This window comes from Asterias amurensis, chromosome 13, assembly GCF_032118995.1.
Source record: "Asterias amurensis chromosome 13, ASM3211899v1".
NCBI lineage: Eukaryota > Metazoa > Echinodermata > Asteroidea > Forcipulatida > Asteriidae > Asterias > Asterias amurensis.
Window position 1 is genome coordinate 5878170 of NC_092660.1, and position 23317 is coordinate 5901486.

The following is a 23317-nucleotide window of genomic DNA, read 5'->3' on the forward strand; positions in this document are numbered from 1 at the left end:
AAAACCCGGACGTTAAATAAAGGTTTCACAATGGATTCTCATTAAATCACATCGGGTTTTTTTTCAATGGGATTTTTTTTCCTGTGAGTTTCGAAAGCCATAGCCTTGCTCAAGGCAGACGCATTATTCACTCCGAAAAGACGCCGCTGTAAACCCACCCGTATATACACTGTGCGTGGTGCGTGTATCACACCGCATATGACCCACCCGTATATGCACACTGTCACATCGTACGACTACTGTGCACACAAGTCATCCGCACTCGTACCACTAACCGCATGCAGAGGCCGTCAGGCCTGACGGCGGACGCATGCGGATAGTGTACGGGGGCGTCGTGTCGTGCGATGTGGTTACACACATTTTACGCACAGTCGGTTGGATTTTTATACAGCGGCGGTCTTTTTTCGGAGTGAATAATTCGACTGCCTTGAGCAAGGCTACGAAAGCCATGACTTCCCATCTTCGGCTTCCCATCTACTAATGTGTAAAGTCCTGCACCGAAAGCGCACATAATTTCAACATTTCTGAGGGAACCTGTTCAAGCCAAAGCCGAAGAACAAATCGCAACTTCGAAAAGGGCGTCATTTACCATGTTTACAGGTTAAATGAATATGAGTATTAACTGTCACTTTTTTCACCCGAAGGCAAACTCGACCACATCAATTCATCCAATTGGCATGGCACTGGGTACCGTGCTTTGCCAATCATCATGAACAATGAATATTTTGCGTGTCATGGCCCAGCTATAGTCTCATCACCGGACCCAAGCTCGTGTTGACAGCAGCAGAGTATCGGTTCGAATCCCGGTCTTGACACATGTGCTCTTAGCCATAATCGCTTCGTAAAGTTGGGAATGAAGTGCAATGCTCAATCAACTAGGTTCCTATGGTTGATGATACCCCAGTCCTTATGGACTGTGGATGGGTACCCTGTTTCAACCCCAGGGGTAGGCGGCGACGAGTCCCTGGTGACAGTTGATTTGGTTCGATAGTCCAAATCAGTTAAGTGTACATGTACCCCTCTCCTTGTGTGTTGGGCGATATCCCATAACAACAAAATTAATAAAAAACGTTTGTATTTATTGGAAACCATCAAACCCAGTCACGAGCAAGAATTGTTAGTATAATTTCAGTTGGCTGGTATTCCATTTAGCCAAATGTCCGATGCTCAGCAAATTTGTGAACGTTTATCATTGGGTGCTGTGTATAAAGGAGCTGGCCCGATCGACCCGCGTGGCCTGGGTATAGTTAAAACAGGCAAAACAGGCTTTCATCCGAGTGGTTCACAAGAATGAGGCCGTATCCAAGTTGGAAGCACGGCTATGGCTACGGCTACGACTGTAGGTGTGTTAAAGGAACACGTTGCCTTGGATCGGTCGAGTTGGTCTCAAGTTGAAAAGCGTTTGTAACCGTTTGTTATAAAATGCATATGAGTAGAAGGAACACGTTGCCTTGGATCGGTCGAGTTGGTCTCAAGTTGAAAAGCGTTTGTAACCGTTTGTTATAAAATGCATATGGGTAGAAGGAACACGTTGCCTTTGATTGGTCGAGTTGGTCTCAAGTTGAAAAGCGTTTGTAACCGCTTGTTATAAAATGCATATGGGTAGAAAGATGTTGCAAAAGTAGAATACAATGATCTACACAAACAAGCCTCTAATGCGTGGTTTTCTTTTTACCTCGTCGACTTAATCGGCCATTTACAGGAGTCCACCGTGTTTTGTTCGCGATGTAAAAGGGAAAACCGTGCAATTTTAAGTGATACTTGAGTGGATCATTATATGCTACTTTTAAAACATCTTTCTAACCATTATGCATTTTATAACAAACGGTTTCAAAACTTTTTACAGACCAACTCGTCTGATCCAAGGCAACGTGTTCCTTTATGGACGTCATATACATTTTATTTTATACTTTCTGACATAACTCTTTGTTGGCAGGGGCCGTCCAGGTTACGGCAGGGAAATCTGTCATCAAAGCGATGTGCCTACCCAGACTTGATGCAGATTCAACACATGATGACAGGACATTTAGCCGTAACAGTAGCTGCCGATCCAGGCACGGCCTTGTTGTTCAGATAACACGAAAGTAATTTGAAGCAGATACAATTCAACTTTAAACCACAAAAGGTTTATTCTCACACTTTGTCAAGAAACACAGTCGCTAATAATTTGTACATTCCATTCTTGGCTGGAGAAAACAATTAATACAAATACAATTTCAAATAAAAATATACAATATTTACAAAACATAAAAATTACAACCTTAATTAAAAGATTGCTGAAGAAGACACAATCTAACTTTAATACTTGAAATGTGTTTTATCTATTTGTGTGTGTGTGTGTGTGGGGGGGACACTGATAATTGAATCCTGATAGTACGTTTATCCATGGTTCATCAATGTCAAACGAGAAGTTATTAAAAACAATTATCAAATTACGGAACTTCCACTCGTGAAATTTAGCACATTATATCCTTACGCGTTGATAATGGTAAACTGCAGTTTTTTATTGATTTTAAAGGAGTGCATACCTTTTACTTTGGTAGTTACTTCAAAAATGAATGTCCATAAATCTAACTTCGTTAGGCTGTTCAAAATGTACAACATTTTTAGAAAGATTCCCTTCAAATGAATTCAAATCGATTCACTTTATTATCCACGATGGGAAATGTGGTTTTAGTGAGAGAGAGGGATTGAAAAAACATTGTAATCCCAGATGATGTATTAAAGACAGTGGCAGTATTGGTAATTGTCAAAGACCAGTCACCTAACTTGGTGTATCTCAACATATGCATAAAATAACAAACCTGTTAAAATTTGAGTTAACTTGGTCGTCGAAATTGCGAGATAATAATGAAAGAAAAAAACACACTTGTTGCACGACGTTGTGTGCTTTCAGATGCTTGACTTCGAGACCTCAAATTCTAAATCTGAGGTCTCGAAATCAAAGTCGTGGATTACTTCTTCTCGAAAATTACGTTCCTTAAGAGGGAGCCGTTTCTCACAATGTTTTATACTATCAACTTCTCCCCATTACTCGTAACCAAGTAATTTTTTATGCTAATAATCATGTTAAGTAATTACCAATAGTGTCCACTGCCTTTAAAACCGGATTATTCTTCCTGCATGGACATTACCGCTCAAGCTTTGCGACAATCCTACCACCTTTTGAAATGAAATTTTAACAAGTTACTTTTATTGCATATGTCTACATTCATATAGAACTAAAACAATCGAACGGTTCCAAACCCAAAAGGTATACTTTGCCTTTAAATCTGAGATCGGTTTTGCCCCATCTTACATCGCAAATCTTATTGTAACCAAACCCCCTTAGCACACTCTTCGTTCCTCTGGTAAGAACATTATTGTCAGAATTTAACCTCATGGAGTATTTTCTGAGTGAAGACCTTTCCTCTTCAGTAGTTGTGAGTCAAATGGAAGTTTACTGTGACTTATGAATTATGGCGATCATGCCCTTACACCCTGTTCACCTAAACTTTGCAACAAATCCCTCGTCAATAAAAAGCTGCAGTTCTCTTTATACTCATTCAAGGTTGAAGACTCATTCGTGTAACTCCACACATAATTAGCATGTGCTACCAATAGGCGATATATTTGATCCTTATAAAAAGTAGCAAAATTGTCTCAAATAAAAGGGCCAACTTAAAGCCAGTGGACACTATTGGTAATTGTCAAAGACCAGTCTTCTCACTTGCTGTATATCAACATATGCATAAAATAACAAACCTGTGAAAATTTGAACTCGATTGATCGTCGGAGTTGCGAGAAAATACTTCTTTTTCGAAAACTCTGTTACTTCAGAGGGAGCCGTGTTTCACAGTGTTTTAAACCATCAACCTCTCCCCATTACTCATTACCAAGTAAGGTTTTATGCTAATAATTATTTTGAGTAATTACCAATAGTGTCCATTGCCTTTAACCTACATGTCAGGCATGAATAGACGTTTCAGGCTATTTAATCACAATTTTTTCTGACTTTTTCCCAAGAACCAAGCAATCAGAAATCAGACTAAAATAGAAAGATTATCATCAAGTTGATTTGTTACTGAATTCGTTACTGAATTATTTGTATCTTCATATATTTCATGCAGGAAAAATAATCCACAATTGAATTACACAATCTGAGAGACGTAACTGCCAGTAACGGTTCTCCGATTTAAATTTGGGAAACATATACTTATATATTTTTTCATTTGAACACATTACTTCAAAGTGAAATGATTCTCAAAATGCATTATACTATTCGCAAGCTGCTTTACTTTCTAACCAAGCATGTTTCTTTGGCCATTAGTCTCAAGATTAATTACCCAATGTTTACTTGCCCTTTAATGTTATCATAATTGTAATACAATAACACAAAATCGTACTGCACAGAAAGAAACAAGTAATATGCTCTGGCTAAAACAAACATGGGACTGGCTGAAACCAGCAAACTATGTTTTGATTTGAAGACATAGCCTATTTGTCAGGAAATATTCTGAGACTTGAAATACAAAGATGCTATGTCAGATTTTTTGCCCCAAACATTAAAAAATAAAAAAAATTTTAGTGAATGGTATTTCAAAGAGTATCACCGGCTCTAATGAAAAAAAGTTTAACTTTCTTAAATGGTCAGGAACCGTGACAAAAATTTAAAACGTTTCTTATAAAACACAAAAGAATTGGTCACGTGATATATTGTCGGGATCCCGACAATTTTGAGCACTTTATTTAACTGCTGCTAATAATTGGCGGACTTTTTTGAGCAATGGCTCAGATAAAAGCTTGTAACTTTCTCGACGCCCATCAAAATACCCAATTTTTGGGTCACCAAATCGGCAACAAATCTGACATAGCATCTTTAATAGATTTCTACAACGACCTTTGCAATGAAAACAGAGCTGCAAACCACACAATATCAAGCACATGATACAACCTTGACTGGATTTTAAATAATAAATAAGAAATCTCAGTAAGATTTAAACCCAGGCCGTGAAAGTTCGGGAAAGCACGGCCATGTCATCTTGGAAAAGCCATGAAACCATGCCTGGAGTCCTCAGCATTCTTCTCATTGAGTGTCTATTGGTGACTTTCCCTGAGTGAGATTCGAACCTAGGCCACATTGAATGGAGTGTGGGTGAAATGGGAAGTACTAATGTGCCAATTTGACCAACCATATAAACCACCCAGCCTTAAGTCTAAATATTTTTTCAGGATTCACCATTGTGAGTACATTGGTGAGGTTCGAACCTAAGCCATAGAGGTGGTGGGAAATTGGAAGCAGTTATGTGCCAATTGACAAACTATGAACCGCCCTGTCTTGAGACAAAAGGTTCTTCTGGCGTCACCATTGTGAGTTCACTGGTGAGATTCGAACCTAAGCCATAGAGGTGGTGGGAAATTTGAAGCAGTTATTTGCCAATTGACCAACTATGAACCGCCCTGTCTTGAGACAAAAGGTTCTTCTGGCGTCACCATTGTGAGTTCACTGGTGAGATTCGAACCTAAGCCATAGAGATAGTGGGAAATGGGAAGCAATAATGTGCCAACTTGACCAACTATGAACCGCCCTGTCTTGAGACAAAGTATTTTTCTGGTGTCACCATTGTGAGCCCATTGGTGAGATTCGAACCTAGACCATATATACGGTGGGAAATGGGAAGCAGTAATGTGCCAACTTGACCAACTATGAACCGCCCTGTCTTGAGACAAAGTATTCTCCAGGCGTCACCATTGTGCACCCACTGGTGAGATTCGAACCTAGGCCATAGATACGGTGGGAAATGGGAAGCAGTAACGTGCCAACTTGACCAACTATGAACCGCCCTGTCTTGAGACAAAGTATTCTCCAGGCATCACCATTATGCACCCACTGGTGAGATTCGAACCTAGACCATATATACGGTGGGAAATGGGAAGCAGTAATGTGCCAACTTGACCAACTATGAACTGCCCTGTCTTGAGACAAAGTATTCTCCAGGCATCACCATTGTGCACCCACTGGTGAGATTCGAACCTAGGCCATAGATACGGTGGGAAATGGGAAGCAATAATGTGCCAACTTGACCAATATGAACCACCCTGCCTTGAGTTAAAATATTTTGTCAGGAGTCACCATTGTGAGTCCATTGGTGAGATTCAAACCTAAGCCATACAGATGGTGGTAAATGAAAAGCACCAACATGCTAATACAACCATCTCTAAACTTCCCTGCCTTGAGTCTTAACATTCTTCTGGAGTCACAAATGTGAATTCACATGTGAGATTCGAGCCTAGGCCACATAGATTGTGGGAAATGGGGAAGCACTAATGTGCCAACCTGATCAACTATGAACCACCTTGTCTGGAGTCCAACACCCTCGTCCTGAAGCGCTGAGCAGAGCTCGGTCGACCAAGAGGGGGTCTCGCAGAGGATGGTGGGGATGGAATTAGCTGCTGAGGGGGAGGCGAGGCTGAAGCCTTGGAGCTCTGAGGTAAAGTGATTGTGGAAGATTGGTGATTCACACTGGATGTACTAATTCTAGACTTCGCAACTGATTTGTTTGAGGCACCCTGTTGGCAAACAAAATAAGTAAAAACTCTAGCAATGCACACAAAAGGAATGGGGGACTTTGATGAGATCAAAAGGCATGACTCAAAATATGTGTACCGTGCTGGCATTCTATACTAAGTGTCTTAACCCAGGGGTCTGATTTTGTAGTGTACTGTTTGACAAAGAAATTATGTGGAGATACATGTAGGCCCCTAACAGGTGTGAGTTGTCAGATGAAAAAGATGTTTTGTTTTTAAAGTCCTTCTTTAATGGAGCTTTCCTGATACTGCAATCCGAAAATGAACATGGCCTATCTTTGGAATGTTGTCAACTAAAATTAAATACAAATCAAGAAGGTTATTGATGAGTGGCAAAAAAGTTCTTTAGCAAAGTCAATGCATGCAAGATACAAACAATAATTCATAGTACTATTATAAAAACTACACTGTTGGTACTTACTGTTTTGATGGTTGAAGTCCTCTGGGTGGATTTGTCGTCGCCCCCACTGCTAGGGCGCTTCCCGTTCTTCATCGCGGTGCTACCTTCTGAGGGTCTGACTCTCCCTCCAGGATGGGGAACCTTAAATGGACCCTGTCTGACCTTGCTGCTCGCTGAGGGTGGTGGGGATGGCCGTATATTTGTTGGGCTTCGTCCTGAAGGCACTAAAGGGCTTGGAAGTTTCCTGTGGGAGACACAGGGTGATGCAGGCAAAACAAGTTAAAGACAGCAAAGTGTTTCAAGTAATTGCCCGTGCTGTAAAGGCAGGTTATATTCTTTGTGCTACTGTCAAAGACCAGCATTGTGAAAATTTGGGTTCAATTGGTCATCAAAGTTGTCATTCTTAACTCACTGTCTGCTGTTCTTGTTAGCCAAGTGTGACATATTTGTACACTTTCGTCCAATCCAGTCTTTCCATACAGTTGTAAATAAAACGTTCTGTTTACTGTACATGTACCTCAAAGGGAAGAATTTTATTGTATGTGTTATTGGCCAGCTTTTATGGAACGCCTCTTTTTGGCATGTTCACGGTCGAGCGGATAAGAGCCCTGGACTTAAGCTCTGACGTTTCTGTTCAGTAGTGTGGATTCGAGACCCGGTCGTGACACTTGTGTCATTAACAAGACAATTAAACATTATTGCTGCGTCTTTCGGATTGGACGCAAAGTGGTTGGATCCGGGTGTTGTGTAAAGCATATAAAGAGAAGGGGTTCACTCTATTGACTGCTTTTTCCACAGCACTTTGTAAACCACGACATAGTATTTTGCGAAGGATCGGATCTCATACTTCAACCTCAACAATGCCTTACAGGAAAGTACTGCACGTTGAAGCATATTCAGCATCACTGAGTGATAGATATGAGCACTATTATAAGAAACAAATATTAATATTTTTTAAGTGTTATAATAGTGTCTCTCAGTTACTTACTTTGTGGGGGACGATAGTACTGAAGACTTAGGCTTGATGGCATTTATTAGGTTAATTGTGCCAAACGACGACACTTCTTCAAGTTGCTTCTCCAAGGCTTGCTTCTCAGCTCGTAATTCTTTGGAGTTAAAAAGGAGAGGTCAAAAAATCAACAGCTCAACAGGTCAACAAGTCCTTATAAATTTGCAGTTTCATACTTTGTCAACTCAGATTTTAGTACAATTTGCATTGCATGGATTTTAAATATATATTTTGCATATTTTTGATTGGGACATTTTAGACTCGGGCTCATAAGTAGACCTTGTTGGTCATAAGTTCTCTTCAAATCAAGTTATCGGAAACATGCCTTTTCTAATAGAAGTTAAATTTGCATCGGGGATAATGAATATTAGTTGGTTTTACTTTTAGACTGATGTGTGTAAGCACTGTGAACTCAGTACTCTCCCGAATTCTGTGAAAATCCCACCCGAGTATGTATGTGAATGTTTTTGTTCAACTACCTAACCCTTGGCAAGACCACCACAATTTTGGAACTATTGACCCATTTCACCTGACGTCATCAGCAGAAAAATCTTGAATGCGCCATACTGGTGGGCAATTTCACTGTGCGTTTTTATATATAACTCTATGCTGCGCGTTATGCAGTAAAGTGAGCATTTTAGGCGACGCGGCATTAATACACGTAAACCTAACTGCCCACCAACATGGTGAGCGTGGCATTGGTCGCCTCGTGTGATACGCGTGCAATGGGTCAATACACACCTTTCTATTAAGGCAGATGTGTAATATGTCACAGGCTTTTAAGAAAAGACAAAACAAAATCAGTGTTTTGTGGCCAGATCAATTTGCCGCCCTCATGTTCAGGGAATTTTCTTAATCGTCACCTTGAAGAGATGGTTCTTGTGGGTGGATGGCCATTCTAGACTGCCCTCTATAGTCTGATTCATCCTCAAGACAAGTTTGCAAGAAACTGATGTCACGTAGGAGTTGGCTGACCTCATCCTCAAGGGCACTCCTAAAGTAAAAAAAGGAAAACTAATCTCTTTGAAAAAAAAAAATGTCTTAGACAGAATCAAAGGCACTCCACAGAATTTACTTTGCTTGACTCGTTCCAATCCTGTGATTCTAAATATCATAAACGCAAAGAATTTTTCTGTGGACATTTTTATTTATTTATTTATTTACAATAAAAAAAATAAACTTGACTTGCTAAATAGCATTGAACAAATAATATAAAACATTGTTTTAACCCACAAATTTTATTCTTAAAAAAAGCTTCATGCCAGGCATCTCAAATCATCACAACAAGGATATTTTTCTTCCATTATTTAGTTGCCACTTCAACGACCGATTGAGCTCAAATTTTCACAGGCTTGTTTACAATTATGTTGGGATACACCAAGTGAGAAGACTGGTCTATGACAATTACTAAAGGTATACCCTGCCTTCAGATTACTTTTCTGTTTATCAAAAACTTTGTTTAAAAGAGGTTCATGCAAAATGTCTTGTTTGGTTTAAATTGTCTTAGCGTCACAAAGATTGATTTGGCACGTTACAAATTCCTAGGTTATTAGTTTTTATGTACCTCAGTTCTTGTACGACTTCATCAATTTTCAACACATTAAGTTGATCCTTCACTGAATCCACTCTGTCACTCATTGTTGATGTCGCTGATAACCTGTTAAAAGATATAAAAAGAAAGAAGCAGCTTATTAGTCTGCATTTAAAGGGAAGGTATCGGTTTGGTAATCACTCTTGAAAATAATGGCAACAACAATTTTTTGTCACAAGCCTACATGTACAACAGCTTTCGGTAGTTTTAAGCCATTATACACCTTCGGTAAACAGTATTGTCCATGTCCCACACTTCGTGTATTACAGCTTATATATAAAATAACAAACCTGTGAAAATTTAGGCTCAATCGGTCATCGGAGTCGGGAGAAAATAACGGGAAAACCCATTCTTGTTTAGCCGTGTCATGACATAATGTTTAAAATAAATCTGTAATTCTCGCTATCGAGAACTGATATTGTTTTAATGTTTGTTCAAAAAGTAAAGCATTTCATGGAATAATATTTCACGTGAAGTCTTTCATCATTACCTTCTGTAATCCCTGTAAATTATTTGTAAATCTGTGAACTTATTATTTTTTTTCTGTACCGAAAGTGTATAATGGCTTTAAGCACTGAACAATGCCTTCTGTAATGTTTATACTGAGCCTTGAAGTGTGTGTCCTGTATGACTTTCAGGCCATTGAGTTTAAACTTACTCATCTCCGTCACTAGAGGGCGTCATTCTCATTGGTGTATCCCGTCCATCCCTTGAACTCATGGCTGTAGAGGGCCTTCTCAAACTGCCCGCAGAGCTACAATCTTCAATGACAAAAGAAAACAACGATGTCTACAAATCACTGCATGACAACATAGACTTGCACCACCAAAACTGTTACTACATGTACTAACAGTATACCTTTTTAAATATATTTTGTCAGTGAGCATGATCTATTCCAAATGGACTTAAAGGCATTGGACACTATTGGTAATTACTCAAAATAATTATCAGCCTAAAACCTCACTTGGTAACGAGTAACGGGGAGAGGTTGATAGTATAAAACATTGTGAGAAACTGCTCCCTCTGAAGTGCCGTAGTTCTCGAGAAAGAAGTCATTTTCCACGACTTTGATTTCGAGACCTCAAGTTTAGAACTCGAGGTCTTGAAACCAAGCATCTGAACGAACACAACTTCGTGTGACAAGGGTGTTTGTTCTTTCATAGTTATCTCGCAACTCCGACGACCAATCGAGCTCAAATGTTCACAGAGGTTTGTTATTTTATGCATATGTTGAGATACACCAAGTGAGAAGACTGGTCTTTGAAAATTACCAATAGTTTCCAATGTCTTTAACCAAGGGACTTGTCAAGCCATCTGTGAGCCATCTGTCCAATACACGATTGGATTGGCTATAGAGACTTATTAATTATAATTAATTACTATTGATCCTGTTGGAATTCTTACAGAGGTGGTCACTGATGGAGATTCCTATAGTCAAAGAATCAATTATGGATTATTTAAAATTGTCCATGCTACATGTACTGTATTTGGGATGGCCTTGGCCTATATTGACTCTGAAATTTTGTGACTATTAATTTGTTTTACATGAGTACCAATTGGTCTATAGACAATATTCCGATGGCATCATAAGCAATGTTAGGAGAATCTACCAACTGATGAGTCAATATTTCCTAGCATTGGCCAGGTTATTGTGTCTCCCTAAAAGTACAGGATTGGATGATGCAGATCTGAAAGGACAGTGTGAACATGGTGAAAGGGAAGTTGTGACCTGTTGTGATAATATTTACGAAGGACTTGTACAAGTCTACACTCATGTTTGTTTAGGTCAACACACTGGTATTCGACAGTTACCAATGTTGTCCACATGCATTAAAATGTTTGGCGCTAAAAAACTTCTGGTTTGAAGCCTACATCAGCTTTCCAAAGTGTTATAGCATGAATTGAGAATATTTTACTACGAAGTAATGTGGTTATGTTGTAATAGTTACAAGGTTGGAGACTTGTTTTTATAAGTTGAAACACAATGGTTTATTGAGTAACTGGTTGTGTGACATTACACTGGGCTTACTAGCATTATATGAATAAACATGAGTGTAGACTTGTACAAGTCCTTCGTAAGTATTATCACAACAGTGACCCAGTGTACCTACCTCTAGGACTATCATCGAGAGCATACTCTAGAATATCATTACTGCTTTGCCTGGACAGGCTCAGTCCGGAATCTCTGTTGTAAACACACACACAAAACGTTGTTGACATAAAGCTATAGATATCTCCCCCCAACAAATACAAACCACAAAAAAGTTTGATCAACGATGCCTTCTCACAAAGCAAGTTTTCAAGTGTTGCATATTGGAAAGAAACGTTGTAATTTTGTCGCCTCAGTGCTAAAAGTTCTTGCATTTTTATATTCCTAATTATCAAAAGTTTATTTTAAAAAAAAATGATTCAAAATCGACAAATACAAGTTTCTGTTTGACAAACAAGTACGAGCTGGTTTCCTGTTGTAAACCATGTAAACCTCATCTGTCGAGTTTTGATAGAAACCAAGTTGCCCTGAGCCAGTGGCTAAGCACAACAAAACTACATGTACGCTTACCAGAATAAGGTTACCAACCAAACTTCTATGATTTTGTTCTGCTTAATAGACAACTGTTAAACAATATTTTCTGCTTTAAAGCTCCCTATGAAATCGGGCCCTGGTCTTCCAACATCTGCTACTATTTCTTTACAATCCATGTCTTCAATATACATGAAGAGCTAACCTTCCACTCTCCTTTGCTCGTTCCTTAAGACTCTCGACAAGAATTCTGATCTGGCCTTTAAGACTCTTCCTGAGGAGTGGTGGTTCAGGGAGTACCGGGACGGATGGTGCTAGCGACTCTGTCTCCTGTCTATATTCACTCCAGATGTCAAGCAACGCTTCAACCTGAAACATAAAGACTCAGGTTGAGTTTTTCACTTACAGTAAATAAAGCCATGACATTTGGCCTTGGTCTATGCTTCAAACGTTCTTTGTCAAGGAAAAACACTGTCTTGACACTATGATTGCTTAGTCCTGCGGATAAGACATAAATACCCTATGTAGGTACGACACATTGCAGAGTTTTCTTCCTGCATGGAAATAACCACCCAAGATTTGCGGCAATAACTAAAACAAATTCCACCATTTGGAATGAAATCTTCACAGGTTATTTTGAAGGTATTATTCTACAATTGTTTATCAAACAAACAGTGGGTTACTATACAATCACTTCCGTGTTCACCTTTTGCTGTTCCCGGCATAGTTGCATAGCTTGAATTAAAGTCTGTTTAGCAATTCAACCAATGTGCAATACTCTGGAGGAGGATTCTGCACAAAAAGATGTTCAATGAATTATTTTAAGTCTCCTAGAACTATTTATACATTTTACCTCATTACGAAGTTCAAGACTCTGTTCTACCATGGAGTTTCCAAGAATGTCTCGGATTTCTTGCTGCTCTCCTGGAGCAACGTTCTCCTCCACCAGCCTCCAGAGGGCTTCAGGTGGTGTGTAAGCCTCCATGACGAATGGTGGCGTCATTGCCATGGCATCTAGGTCAAAGTGCATGTAATGCCATAGCGCACGGTGATTGTCATCAGTGGAGCATCAAGCAGACTCTCTGTGCATTGCACTTGGTTATTATTGTCCAAACTGAAATAATGTGAAAAAGAGATCAATGCTGAGATGTAGCTTACAAAGGGCCATTTCGCAGCATTTTTCCTAAGTACGGTACTGCATCTCCTTGGAACTCCTTGCCTGGTGTGTGTTTCCCTCTATCCCACAATACAATTTAGAGTAGACTGAAAGAGGAATGTCAATTCCTACTTTCAGCTCCACTGGATTATTTTCATCATAATATTCTTCTTTTCAAGCCCCTTTTTGTTTGGGGGTAAACTTGCATCAAACAACTGAAAGGAAAAACAAAGAAAGTAGTAAATTTTGCTAATAATAATATTGTATTCACTCCGATGCGATGTGGCGGAAAAATAACAGTGAGTACCGAGCAGAAAATTGCATTTTCTTTTAAATTTCACTCAATAAAAAGGAAATACAAGCATTATGAATGTATATCGAGTATGTGGGGAAACTTTTGGTAGTGTAGTACAAAAGAAACTTCAGTTATTGCTGGCTAATTATGGTTGTAAAACTTTAAAAAGGGATAGCGTTGAGGAGGCACAAAATATTATTAGATCCCTATAAGGCTCACAGGGGAGCCTTATAGTTTCTAGAAGTATGATGGGGATCACTAATCACAACTAATTTTTCACTTAGCTTTTTAAGGTTTAGTTTAAAATAAAAGAAGTAAATTTTAAAATAGTTTTTTTTATTTTTAACCATTGGCGTAGTTAGAAAATAGGAACACGAATGAAAAAAATATCGTCATTTTTTTTCTAAAGATTATCCCAACAAGAAACTTTCCCTTTTGCATTTAAAATTATAATCACAGAACCCAGACAGAGTCGCTGAAAAACGACTGCTGTTGCTTGCTATACTGTGTAGTGTGTACATGTGTACTTACTGTTAATAACTGTACCGTAACCTAGTCCCCTACCTCCTATTTTTGTAGTCCAGCCAGCGCTGCTAAAAACGCCTATCTATACTTATAATTTTTTATAACGAACTAGCCTACATAAAAGGGGACTTCTAGAACTACGATGTTCGTTCCGCTATCGTCTGAACGTGGACACGATGACGGACTGAAACTCATAGTTCTAGGACTCTTAGGCGTACTCGTAGGCTAGAAGTAATAAACGGGCGCACATTCACATGTGTAATAAACCAATACGGTCGAAACGTAGCCCACCTTGTTGAGCTGTTAATACTTAATGGCTCCGCTTTTAACATCGGTCTCATCACTGTCACCATTACAGTAGTGGCGACAGTGATGAGACCGATAGTAAAAGCGGAGCCATTAATTAACAGCCCAACAAGGGTCGCACTAAATACCGACAACTCACGACCCCTAATGACAACTCACGACAACAATTGTTAAATGTACTTTAACAGAACATTTGAACATAAGTCAACCGTTAAATACATGCACAAGAGTCATATGCACCCAAATCATTTTCAAACTGTTGAAACATTGTGTTTTTAAATGTAAAAAAAAGTTTTTTTTACCCGAATTTAGTAACGAACGGTTATATTCGCCATGTTGTCTTTCGACGCACTTGGACGATTCTATTATACCGCAGGGGTGATACATTATGCAAGATGATTATTTACCATTTTGTTATGTATCTCATGGAGTTTAAAACAATATTATATTTAATTTTCCCTTTTAACTTCGAATTCAAGAGTGGCAGCTTAGTAATACTAACGAGAAAGAAAAAATCAGCAGCTACATGTAAAACCAAAACGAAAAAATAAAACTCAGCCCTCAGAAATTACCTTGCCCCCTGCGGTGTAATAGAATCGTCCAAGTACGTCGAAAGACAACATGGCGAATATTTCCGTTCGTTACTAAATTCGGGGTAAAAAAACACTTTTTTTACAGTTCCAAATAGTGAAGAAATACAATTTTTTCAACAGTTTGAAAGTGTTTTAGATGCATATGACTCTTGTGCACATATTTAACGGTTGAATTATGTTCAAATGTTCTGTTAAAGTGTATTTAAAAATTGTTGGGGTCGTTAGGGGTCGTGAGGGGTCGGTATTTAGTGCGACCGCTCAACAAGGTGGGCTAGCTAGGTCGAAACGTCAGTCTATATTGAGAATATTGAATAACGTCATTCATTTCCCGCCTTCGTGCATCACCGCTGATCCACCCCCTAGTACTTAAGCAGCATGCAGCATCAGAGTCCAGCATTCTCCAGAAGACGATCAGAGCATACTGATCGAAACTTCGAGTTAACCCAACGGTTCTTTTCAGAACCACCCCAACTCATTTAGAGATTGTTATTACATGGTGTTACCGCAAACTCTTCTATATAACGTCATTCAAGATTCAAGCCTACTAAACAACGTGCAGTAACCAAACTGACCTTGAGTAGATTTGCTTGTACAGCTCTTAATACATACTAATCACACTCGACTAATATTACTGGCAGCTTAGATTGGAAGTCAATACTTACCTGAAAATTTGACAGTAAAAATGAGACCGAAATTACCTCAAAATTTGTGTACATTGACGACGAGTTGAATGGTTAGCTAGTTCACCAGTACATGTCACTGTATACTTTACATTGAACGACGGTCAGGTCTTAGACTTTGCTTAACCTTGAATCCATAGCTGCTCAAAATCCACAGCCAATTACGTAAACTCTTACAGGGGAGTGAGATTACTGTGCGACCGAAGTTGCAAAAACATCAATACACACTCAACTCAGCAGACGAATGGACGAACACATGCAACAATCGGCAATCACATCCATGAGACATCGCAAGTATAAACTAAACTTTGTTCAAAGCAAAATATCATGATATTGATGTGCAAACTGGGAACACTTTGCTGGTAAATTGTCGTCGTCAGTAGTGCACTGTAATTGTAAGTATATTAAATTTTAATGTGTACTACAGGTTACAGCATCCATGCAGGCATGGAATTGGCATCCTGCCATCATGGCCATCTGTTCATGTGATCTGGCTCTGCTTGGGCCCAATTTTCTTAAAACCAGAGCTGCTAAGCACGAAATGCTTAGCATGATAACAACAGGATTACCAACCAAATTGCCGTGTAATTTTCAGAATAAGCAAACAACTTACTAGTAACAAGCAATATCATAAATATGCAACAAATGGAAATTTGGTTGGTATAAATCCTGTTTTTATCAAACAAAGAAGAAATGTCATGCTAAGCAAATTTGTCTGCTTAGCAGCTCTATGAAATCGGGCCAAGCTCTGCCAGTCTGCTGCTGATTCGGGTATTTGTTTAGCCATCAAAATTGTCCATCCCATTGCAAGTGCCCGTTGTAAAATAGAAATGGCCTAGCTCTCTCGAAGACAGGCACAGTTCTTACCAGCTGTATTTCCCTGACCTGGGGCTAAATTGGGCGCCAAAGTCTGCAATTCAACCTTGAGGTGTTGACAGATGCCTCATTGTATCTTACCGATTAATAACAATAATAATAATAATGTGAACACTTTTTGTTATTTTATGCATTTTTTTTTTCGGTACAGGGCCTACACCAAGTGAGAATACTGATCTTTGACAACAACACATTAATTTTTGTGAATATCTTCCAAGGCTCTAGATCCAGATTTCTTGCGATACTCGACATCAACCTGGCCATGGAATTTCAAGCAGTTATAATGGCAGGGGGCCGGGGTTCTCGTATGACTGACCTAACAGCAAGCGTCCCCAAGGCACTTCTTCCGGTTGGTAACAGGCCAGTGATCTGGTATCCTGTCAACATGCTGGAGAAAGCTGGCTTTGAGAGTAAGTAAGAGAATCATAGATTTTAGAAGATGGAAATTTGCATATGGGATAAAGATAATTAATTTTTTTTTTTTTACCTGTACACTGATGTGTGTTAGCACTGTATACTCAACACTTCCCCGAGCTCTGTGAAACAAATTACAGGCATAATACTCGGGTGTGATACAAACCCCTGACCTTTGCAATTTTAGAGCAGTGTCTTACTTTAACTAGAACACCGAGATTGCCCGGTAGCTAGTCCTATTATATCGTAGAGTTTGTGACTTGGGAAAAAAACTTCAAGTCTCCTACTGTCTGAACATGCTATATATCAGTAACATTGTTGTAAAAAGTCGCATCTTCTTTAGGTGATCCCTTGGCTGATGCTTCTTAGGTTGTACCTAATCTTAGGTGTGATCCCTGGCTACTAGTGCTGGGCGAATAGTGAAATTTTGTTATTCGGATACCGCTGGCCAACTATCCGAAATTACCCGGATATTCGAATAGTTTTTTTTCGCCGCTAGAGGGCGCTATTTAAAAAAAAAATTTAAAGGGCGCTGTTCGTTTGTGAATGAGATCTTATGGGCGGATTGATATTAGTTTCAGACAGTGTCGCTCGGTTCATTCATAAAAATGACCGGATCTAATTTAAAGATGGCGATTTGCTTTTTCTTTTGATCGTGATTGACTCTACGTGAAGGAAAACTTTTGTAATCTTTGAACAAATTACGTCAGAAATGTCATTGTTTTAACTCTTCATGGAGGTAAGCATAGTTAAATACTTAATATATGCTGTTTTATGTTGTCTTAATAGAAGTTTCATAAGGATTTAGACAAAACATTCATATCAGTTGTCGCCCGACGTCCGCGGATATTCGGATATTAAGAATATCCGGTTACTCGGTTGTAATTACAGAATTATCCGGTTTGTGAGTAGGTATTCACGCCCTATGCGGATATCCGGTTAAGAAAAAAAAGGCATTCGCGGTTACGGATAGGAAAACCTATTCGCCATTAACCGGATATTCGAATAATTCGCCCAGGCCTACTGGCTACATATATTATATACAATGTACAATGCACATGACAGTTACAGGTTCAATGGTTTCTGACTAAGTACATGTAATAATAATAATAATAATAATAATAACCGTATTTATAACGCGCCTTTTGCCAAAGGATACAAAGCGCCAGGTATAATTACTGCAAGGAGTGGGGAGAATTTTTAGATATAAGACCTAATCGTTAAGCACGATGTAATGGTTTACAAAGTGCTGTGGCCCAATATGCTGCCAATCCAGCCAGGAACACCGGGGCGAACCCTTCTCTTTTCGTGCACTGGGTTCTTTTACATGCGTTTACACAACACATGGGACCAACGGCTTTACGTCCCATCCGAAGGACAAAGCAATGGTTATGTGTCTTGCTTAAGGACACAAGTATCATGGATGGGGATTTGAACCCACACTCTGCTGATCAGAAACACCAGAGTTTGAATTCGGTGCTCTTAACCGCTCGGCCCTGACACTCCCAGAGCAAAGATAATGACAACCTGGAATTTCATCTTTGAGAGGGCAGAAGGTCGAAGTTTATTTTGCAAAGGGCACTTTAATTGGTCAGTCTTTAAGTCTATGGGGAACTTTCGAAGGGGCACCAATTAAGGCCATAGCCTGCGTTGTAATGCTTTGCACATTTTCCTTTATGAAACCTGTAGGCGTAATCATCATCACATTTGAGTCGGTAAAACGTGACCTCATCCAAGCGCTTCAGTCCGTCAGTGAGCTCTCCATCCGGCTGGACATTGTGACGATACCAAGCGATGACGACTGGGGGACAGCAGAATCATTGAGATTCATACGGGATAAGATTAAGGTGCGTTTAGAAATAAAACACATCATTGCTCTTTAATAACTAATAAATAATGTGACAAAATATATAACTGATTGGTTTATGGCTAACGACATTGTGTACGGGGTCAAGTATTGGTTCTAAGAGTCCTGTTTTGCCACCAAGTTACAGAACCTACATGTATGAGGTTGAATATTGTTCAATGTCTAATCGACTGTAAAATGTTTCAAGATCCCAAGTTCATGGAGCTGCTTATGAAAATATTCCTTAACGTTATCCTGCTAAGCAAAATTTAGCAGGGTACCAGATTGTGTCACTGATGTGTGATTGTGTTTCATAGTTAAGTTTTGTTGTCGTGAATAGTCATGTCGGCGACACAATTGGTTCACCATGCAGGTAGTCGCAACTATTTTTGTCTTAGTCTTGGCCGCACTATTGACCGAGTAGTTGAAAAGCAGTAGTCATGACTCGACTAAGCAATCAACAGTCGCAACTTTGACACTAGTTGCACTATATGTAGTCACCCCGGGCTTAGTTAGTGTTGACTACGGTAGTTCTGTAGTCCTGTTTTAGGATGTCAGTCTCTGTTGCGCTGTAACTGAGTTTTCTAAACTAGGCTAAGTTCTATTTTCATTGTTTGTTTGCCATTTTCTTTGCAGACTGATGTACTCGTAGTGAGCTGTGATCTGATCACTGATGTAGAACTACATCTATTAGCGGATGTGCGCAGAACGTATGACGCTTCACTAACAGTATTACTGCACGCAATGGCCGAGCAGTCCACCGAGGGCGTTTCGGTTCCTGGAACAAAATCCAAGAGGAAAACGGGTTAGTGGATTTGGAGACGAAATTCATGATGATTTTTGGGGTTGAACAAAGAATTGACTAGAGTGGGATTCGAACCAACGACCTCCGGATTAACGTGCCGGCGCTCTACCAACTGAGCTATCTAGCCCTAAATTGGCGGTGTCCCTATTTTGTCAATATCTTTGTTCGGGGGTGCCAGTCAGAAGCCATACAACCGTTAACTGCCGTGTAGCCAGGGATCACACCCAAATTACGATACAACCTGGGAAGCGGCAGCTAGGGGATCACCTTAAGGGGATGCGACTTTCATGATGCTGAAAACAGGATGGTTTGATTTAGATTATTTAAAAGTATTTACAGACAAGTCCATGACCCATACGAGTGTGTATGAGATGTGCACAGCCAATATGATCAAACGCTTACTGCAGATTACAATGTACATGTAGCAAGGAATTTCTTGCTAGAGTGTGTGTGTAGTTCTGAGCAATCTAATCTTAGCTTATTCAGCTTGAACAGAAATTTTGCGGCAAACCTGGAGAATATACTGTAATACTAAACCGTAGGGACAGATTTGCATACAGAAGCAAATCTATAAAACTGTTCCCAGATCTTTTGCTTGCAATTTCGCTTACGCAATAAAAAAATGAATTTGGCAGTAGACCTGTAGTGGATAATGTATATTAGAATTGCGCAGTAAGCAAAGTTATCAAATTGTTCCCAGATCTTTGGCATTTGTAGCAAGTCCTGTTGGGTTGTCCTTCATCTCCCTGCGTCATAGAAGAAAAACACCTCCAAGACACTGAAAGGCACTGGACACCTTTGGTAGTTGTCAAAGAACAGTACTCTCACTTGGTGCATCTCAGCATACATGGCATATGCATACAATAACAAATCCTCAAAAATTTGGACTCAATTGGTCATCAAAGTTGCTGGAGAATAGTGAAAGAAAAAACACCCTTGTTGCACAAATGTGGTGCTTTCAGATGCCATAAAAATGGGTTCATCAGGCCTGACATCTTTAAGTATCTAAGTGAAAAATTACCTCTTTCTCAAAAACTCCATTGCACCAAGTAAGTTTTTATGCTAATAATTAATTTGAGTGATTACCAATAGTGTCCAACGCCTTCAGTCTGTTCACAGTAGGCATTGTTATTTATCTAAACCCTTTGGATGCGACGTAAAGAGGTTAGTTCGGTGTGTTTTCTGTAATACACATACATGTAAGAACCAAGTCCACAAAAGGTCAACAAAACTCTGTATCACCTTAAGCGTCACCTTAAAGGGTTTGGGTACTTTTTGTAGCACAAAACGCATTGTCTACAGATTTACATTAAACTTACACCGTTTGAAGATAATGATAGTAGAAAGCATACCTAAACATATTAGTTGCTGAGGTGTGAGAAATGAGTAAAACAATGTCATGAAAATACGCTTTTACACGCTAAAATAATTTTCGTCTCAAAATCACTAAAATTATTTTAATGACATTGTTTTACTCATTTCTCAAAAAACTACAGCACCTCAGCAAGTAATATTTTCAGGGAAGCTTTCTACTATCATTATCTTCAAACTGTTTAATAAGTTTTAATGGAAATCTGTGGACGTTGTGTTTTTTGTCCTACAAAAAGTACCAAGCCTTCTTTAGCGTCACTGAGTGACAGATATGAATGCTGTATAAGAAGCCAATATTACTATTACCATTATTATTTGTGACAGAACAAAGAGACATCGTTGGTTTAGACGAGAAAGGGGGAAGAATATTATTACTAGCAGCTGAAGCCGACATCGATGAAGCGCTCTCTGTCCGGAAATCAGTTCTTAGAAGGTAGGTTGGAGTTTAGTACTAAGCTTGGGCGATATCGATTTATTTTATTTCACGATATATCGCCGACAATATATCACGATATTCGATATAATCGCGATTAATTAAATTTGACATCATCAGTCTTAAACTCCCAGTGAAAGTTGTAGAAGAGACAGTCATAGCATACATGTAAGAGCGGTGTTCTAATGACCTATTCTTCTGGTTTTACTCCAAACCTATGGGGTGCAAGATGTCTCAGCTAGGAAATACATCGTGATAGTGCGATACTTGATCGATATCGCGATATATCGCATAAAAATGCATATATATATGCATAAAATAACAAACCTGTGAAAATGTGAGCTGAATCGGTCATCGAACTTGTGAGATAATAATGAATGAAAAAACACCCTTGTCAAGCGAATTTGTGTGCGTTTAGATGGTTGATTTCAAGACCTCAAGTTCTAAATCTGAGGTCTCGAAATCAAATTCATGGGAAATTATTTCTTTCTCGAAAACTGTGGCATTTCAGAGGGAGCCATTTCTCACAATGTTTTATACCATCAACCTCTCCCCATTACTCGTCACCAAGAAAGGTTTTATGCTAATAATTATTTTGAGTAATTATCAATAGTGCCCACTGCCTTCAACTTGGCTGATTTTTTTTTATGCAAGTCGCCAGACACACAAGGTCACTCCAAGGTGTGGATACAATCGACTTAATTTCCAGGGTCTGTTGCCACCTACATGTACATTGTACTCCTGGGGCTGAAACAGGGTTACCCCCTTTACAGTCTATATGGATGTAGGCTTGGGTATCATCCATTAGAAGCCTGGCTGGTAGAGCAGAAAGCACTACTTCCCCAACTTTATGCGAATGCTGAGAAGTTGTGGCAAACTTTTAAGAACAAGATTAGAGTACTATTTGGTTTTAGCCTTACACTGATGTGTGTAAAGACGGTATACTCTGTATACTTTATTATCTGTTGGTTACTTTTTCGTTCATACATAATTTCGATAACATGGGCATTTCAGGTTCAAAGCGTAAACAAATGTCAACACTGAAAGATTTAGTTAGGGTGTTGACCAAAGCGGTAATTTTTTAACTCCTTAGGTATCCCTTCATACAAGTGAAGACACGGTTGATGGATGCTCACATGTACATCTTAAAGAAATGGGTCATTGACTTCTTGGCAGACAACAAAGTAGGAAGGTAAGAATCCCACCATAGTTCCTCCTAAAATAATTAATTTTCTCTTTTTTTACTCCAAAGTCCTCTGGATAGAGGCTCCATTGTTTTGTAAACAACAATGAGAGTTAGGTGCTACATGTACATGTGTAACAAAATAATCAATGTTTTTTAAAGAGCAAGGGAAATGTCAAATTCAATTTTGTGATGTACTTATTTGCCGAGAGATAAAGTTGTTATGTGAGAGGGGAACAAAGTTCAAGTCTCGTACCTCGAAGTTTGCAGTCACCAGTTTTCAGTGGCCAAGGGGTACTCTGGTGCTTCTGTTCAGCAGAGTGTGTGTGTCCCTGAGCAAAATAATAATTGCTTCTCTCCACCCGGGGGTAAATGGTTACCTGTGAGGGCAGAGATGGTTCTTGTGATTGGTTTAGCCGAGTAGTGCATGTAATGGACGCATAGGCTGTATACTCCCCAGGGAGTTGAGATGGTTTAAGGAATGATTTAAGGCCCAGTGACCAGGGGTAATAATGTCGGAAGCGCTTTGAGAAGCCCTCTGGTTATTATTGTTATTATTATAATAAAGCACAGGGGACCAGTCACCGGTTATTTCAACCAAAGTGCTTTGAATTTCATGCTTACCATCTTTTTATCAAGATATTCTGTGAGCGTCCACTCTGTTAACAATTTTGGAAAAAAATTACCAAGATCTTTTGGAGGCTAATCTCGCAGCTGAACAGCGAAGGGTGTGGTTAATGGTCTAG

General features: G+C 39.3%; 2 protein-coding genes across 5 annotated transcripts in view; one reads left to right on the forward strand and one right to left on the reverse strand.

Annotated features, from left to right (window-relative positions):
• LOC139945732 (translation initiation factor eIF2B subunit gamma-like) overlaps nucleotides 1-23317 on the forward strand; it is a 62078-nt gene that overhangs the window by 29501 nt on the left and 9260 nt on the right. Inside the window, exons 2-7 of one of the 3 annotated variants that reach the window (XM_071943107.1) lie at nucleotides 15823-16038; nucleotides 16671-16929; nucleotides 18623-18780; nucleotides 19416-19584; nucleotides 21280-21388; nucleotides 22482-22580. In XM_071943107.1, the coding sequence (XP_071799208.1) occupies nucleotides 16782-16929; nucleotides 18623-18780; nucleotides 19416-19584; nucleotides 21280-21388; nucleotides 22482-22580 (683 nt within the window). In that variant the 5' untranslated portion in view covers nucleotides 15823-16038; nucleotides 16671-16781. The remainder of the gene's footprint in view (nucleotides 1-15822; nucleotides 16039-16670; nucleotides 16930-18622; nucleotides 18781-19415; nucleotides 19585-21279; nucleotides 21389-22481; nucleotides 22581-23317) is intronic. The other 2 variants (XM_071943106.1, XM_071943108.1) reach the window with 2 other exon arrangements.
• On the reverse strand, nucleotides 2143-15694 carry LOC139946177 (uncharacterized). Of its 2 annotated transcripts, none has more exons than XM_071943798.1 (10): nucleotides 15626-15694; nucleotides 12942-13202; nucleotides 12294-12457; nucleotides 11679-11752; nucleotides 10226-10328; nucleotides 9541-9633; nucleotides 8840-8970; nucleotides 7956-8073; nucleotides 6989-7211; nucleotides 2143-6549 (listed from the first exon to the last, which is right to left on the reverse strand). In XM_071943798.1, exons 2-10 carry the CDS (start codon nucleotides 13116-13118, stop codon nucleotides 6325-6327), a joined length of 1308 nt encoding a protein of 435 aa, XP_071799899.1. In that variant the 5' UTR covers nucleotides 13119-13202; nucleotides 15626-15694; the 3' UTR covers nucleotides 2143-6324. The 2 variants fall into 2 exon arrangements, with proteins under 2 accessions (XP_071799899.1, XP_071799900.1); XM_071943799.1 differs by having other exon boundaries at nucleotides 12942-13170; nucleotides 15626-15687.

Bases quoted from the DNA above. Each gene is read 5' to 3' on its own strand.
- LOC139946177 (XM_071943798.1), bottom strand. From the start codon at position 13,118: ATGCACTTTGACCTAGATGCCATGGCAATGACGCCACCATTCGTCATG. The intron at 12,458-12,941 runs GTAAAATGTATA...TTTATGTTTCAG, and splicing joins GTCTTGAACTTCGTAATGAG to GTTGAAGCGTTGCTTGACAT. The intron at 6,550-6,988 runs GTAAGTACCAAC...GTTTGCCAACAG, and splicing joins GGACTTCAACCATCAAAACA to GGTGCCTCAAACAAATCAGT.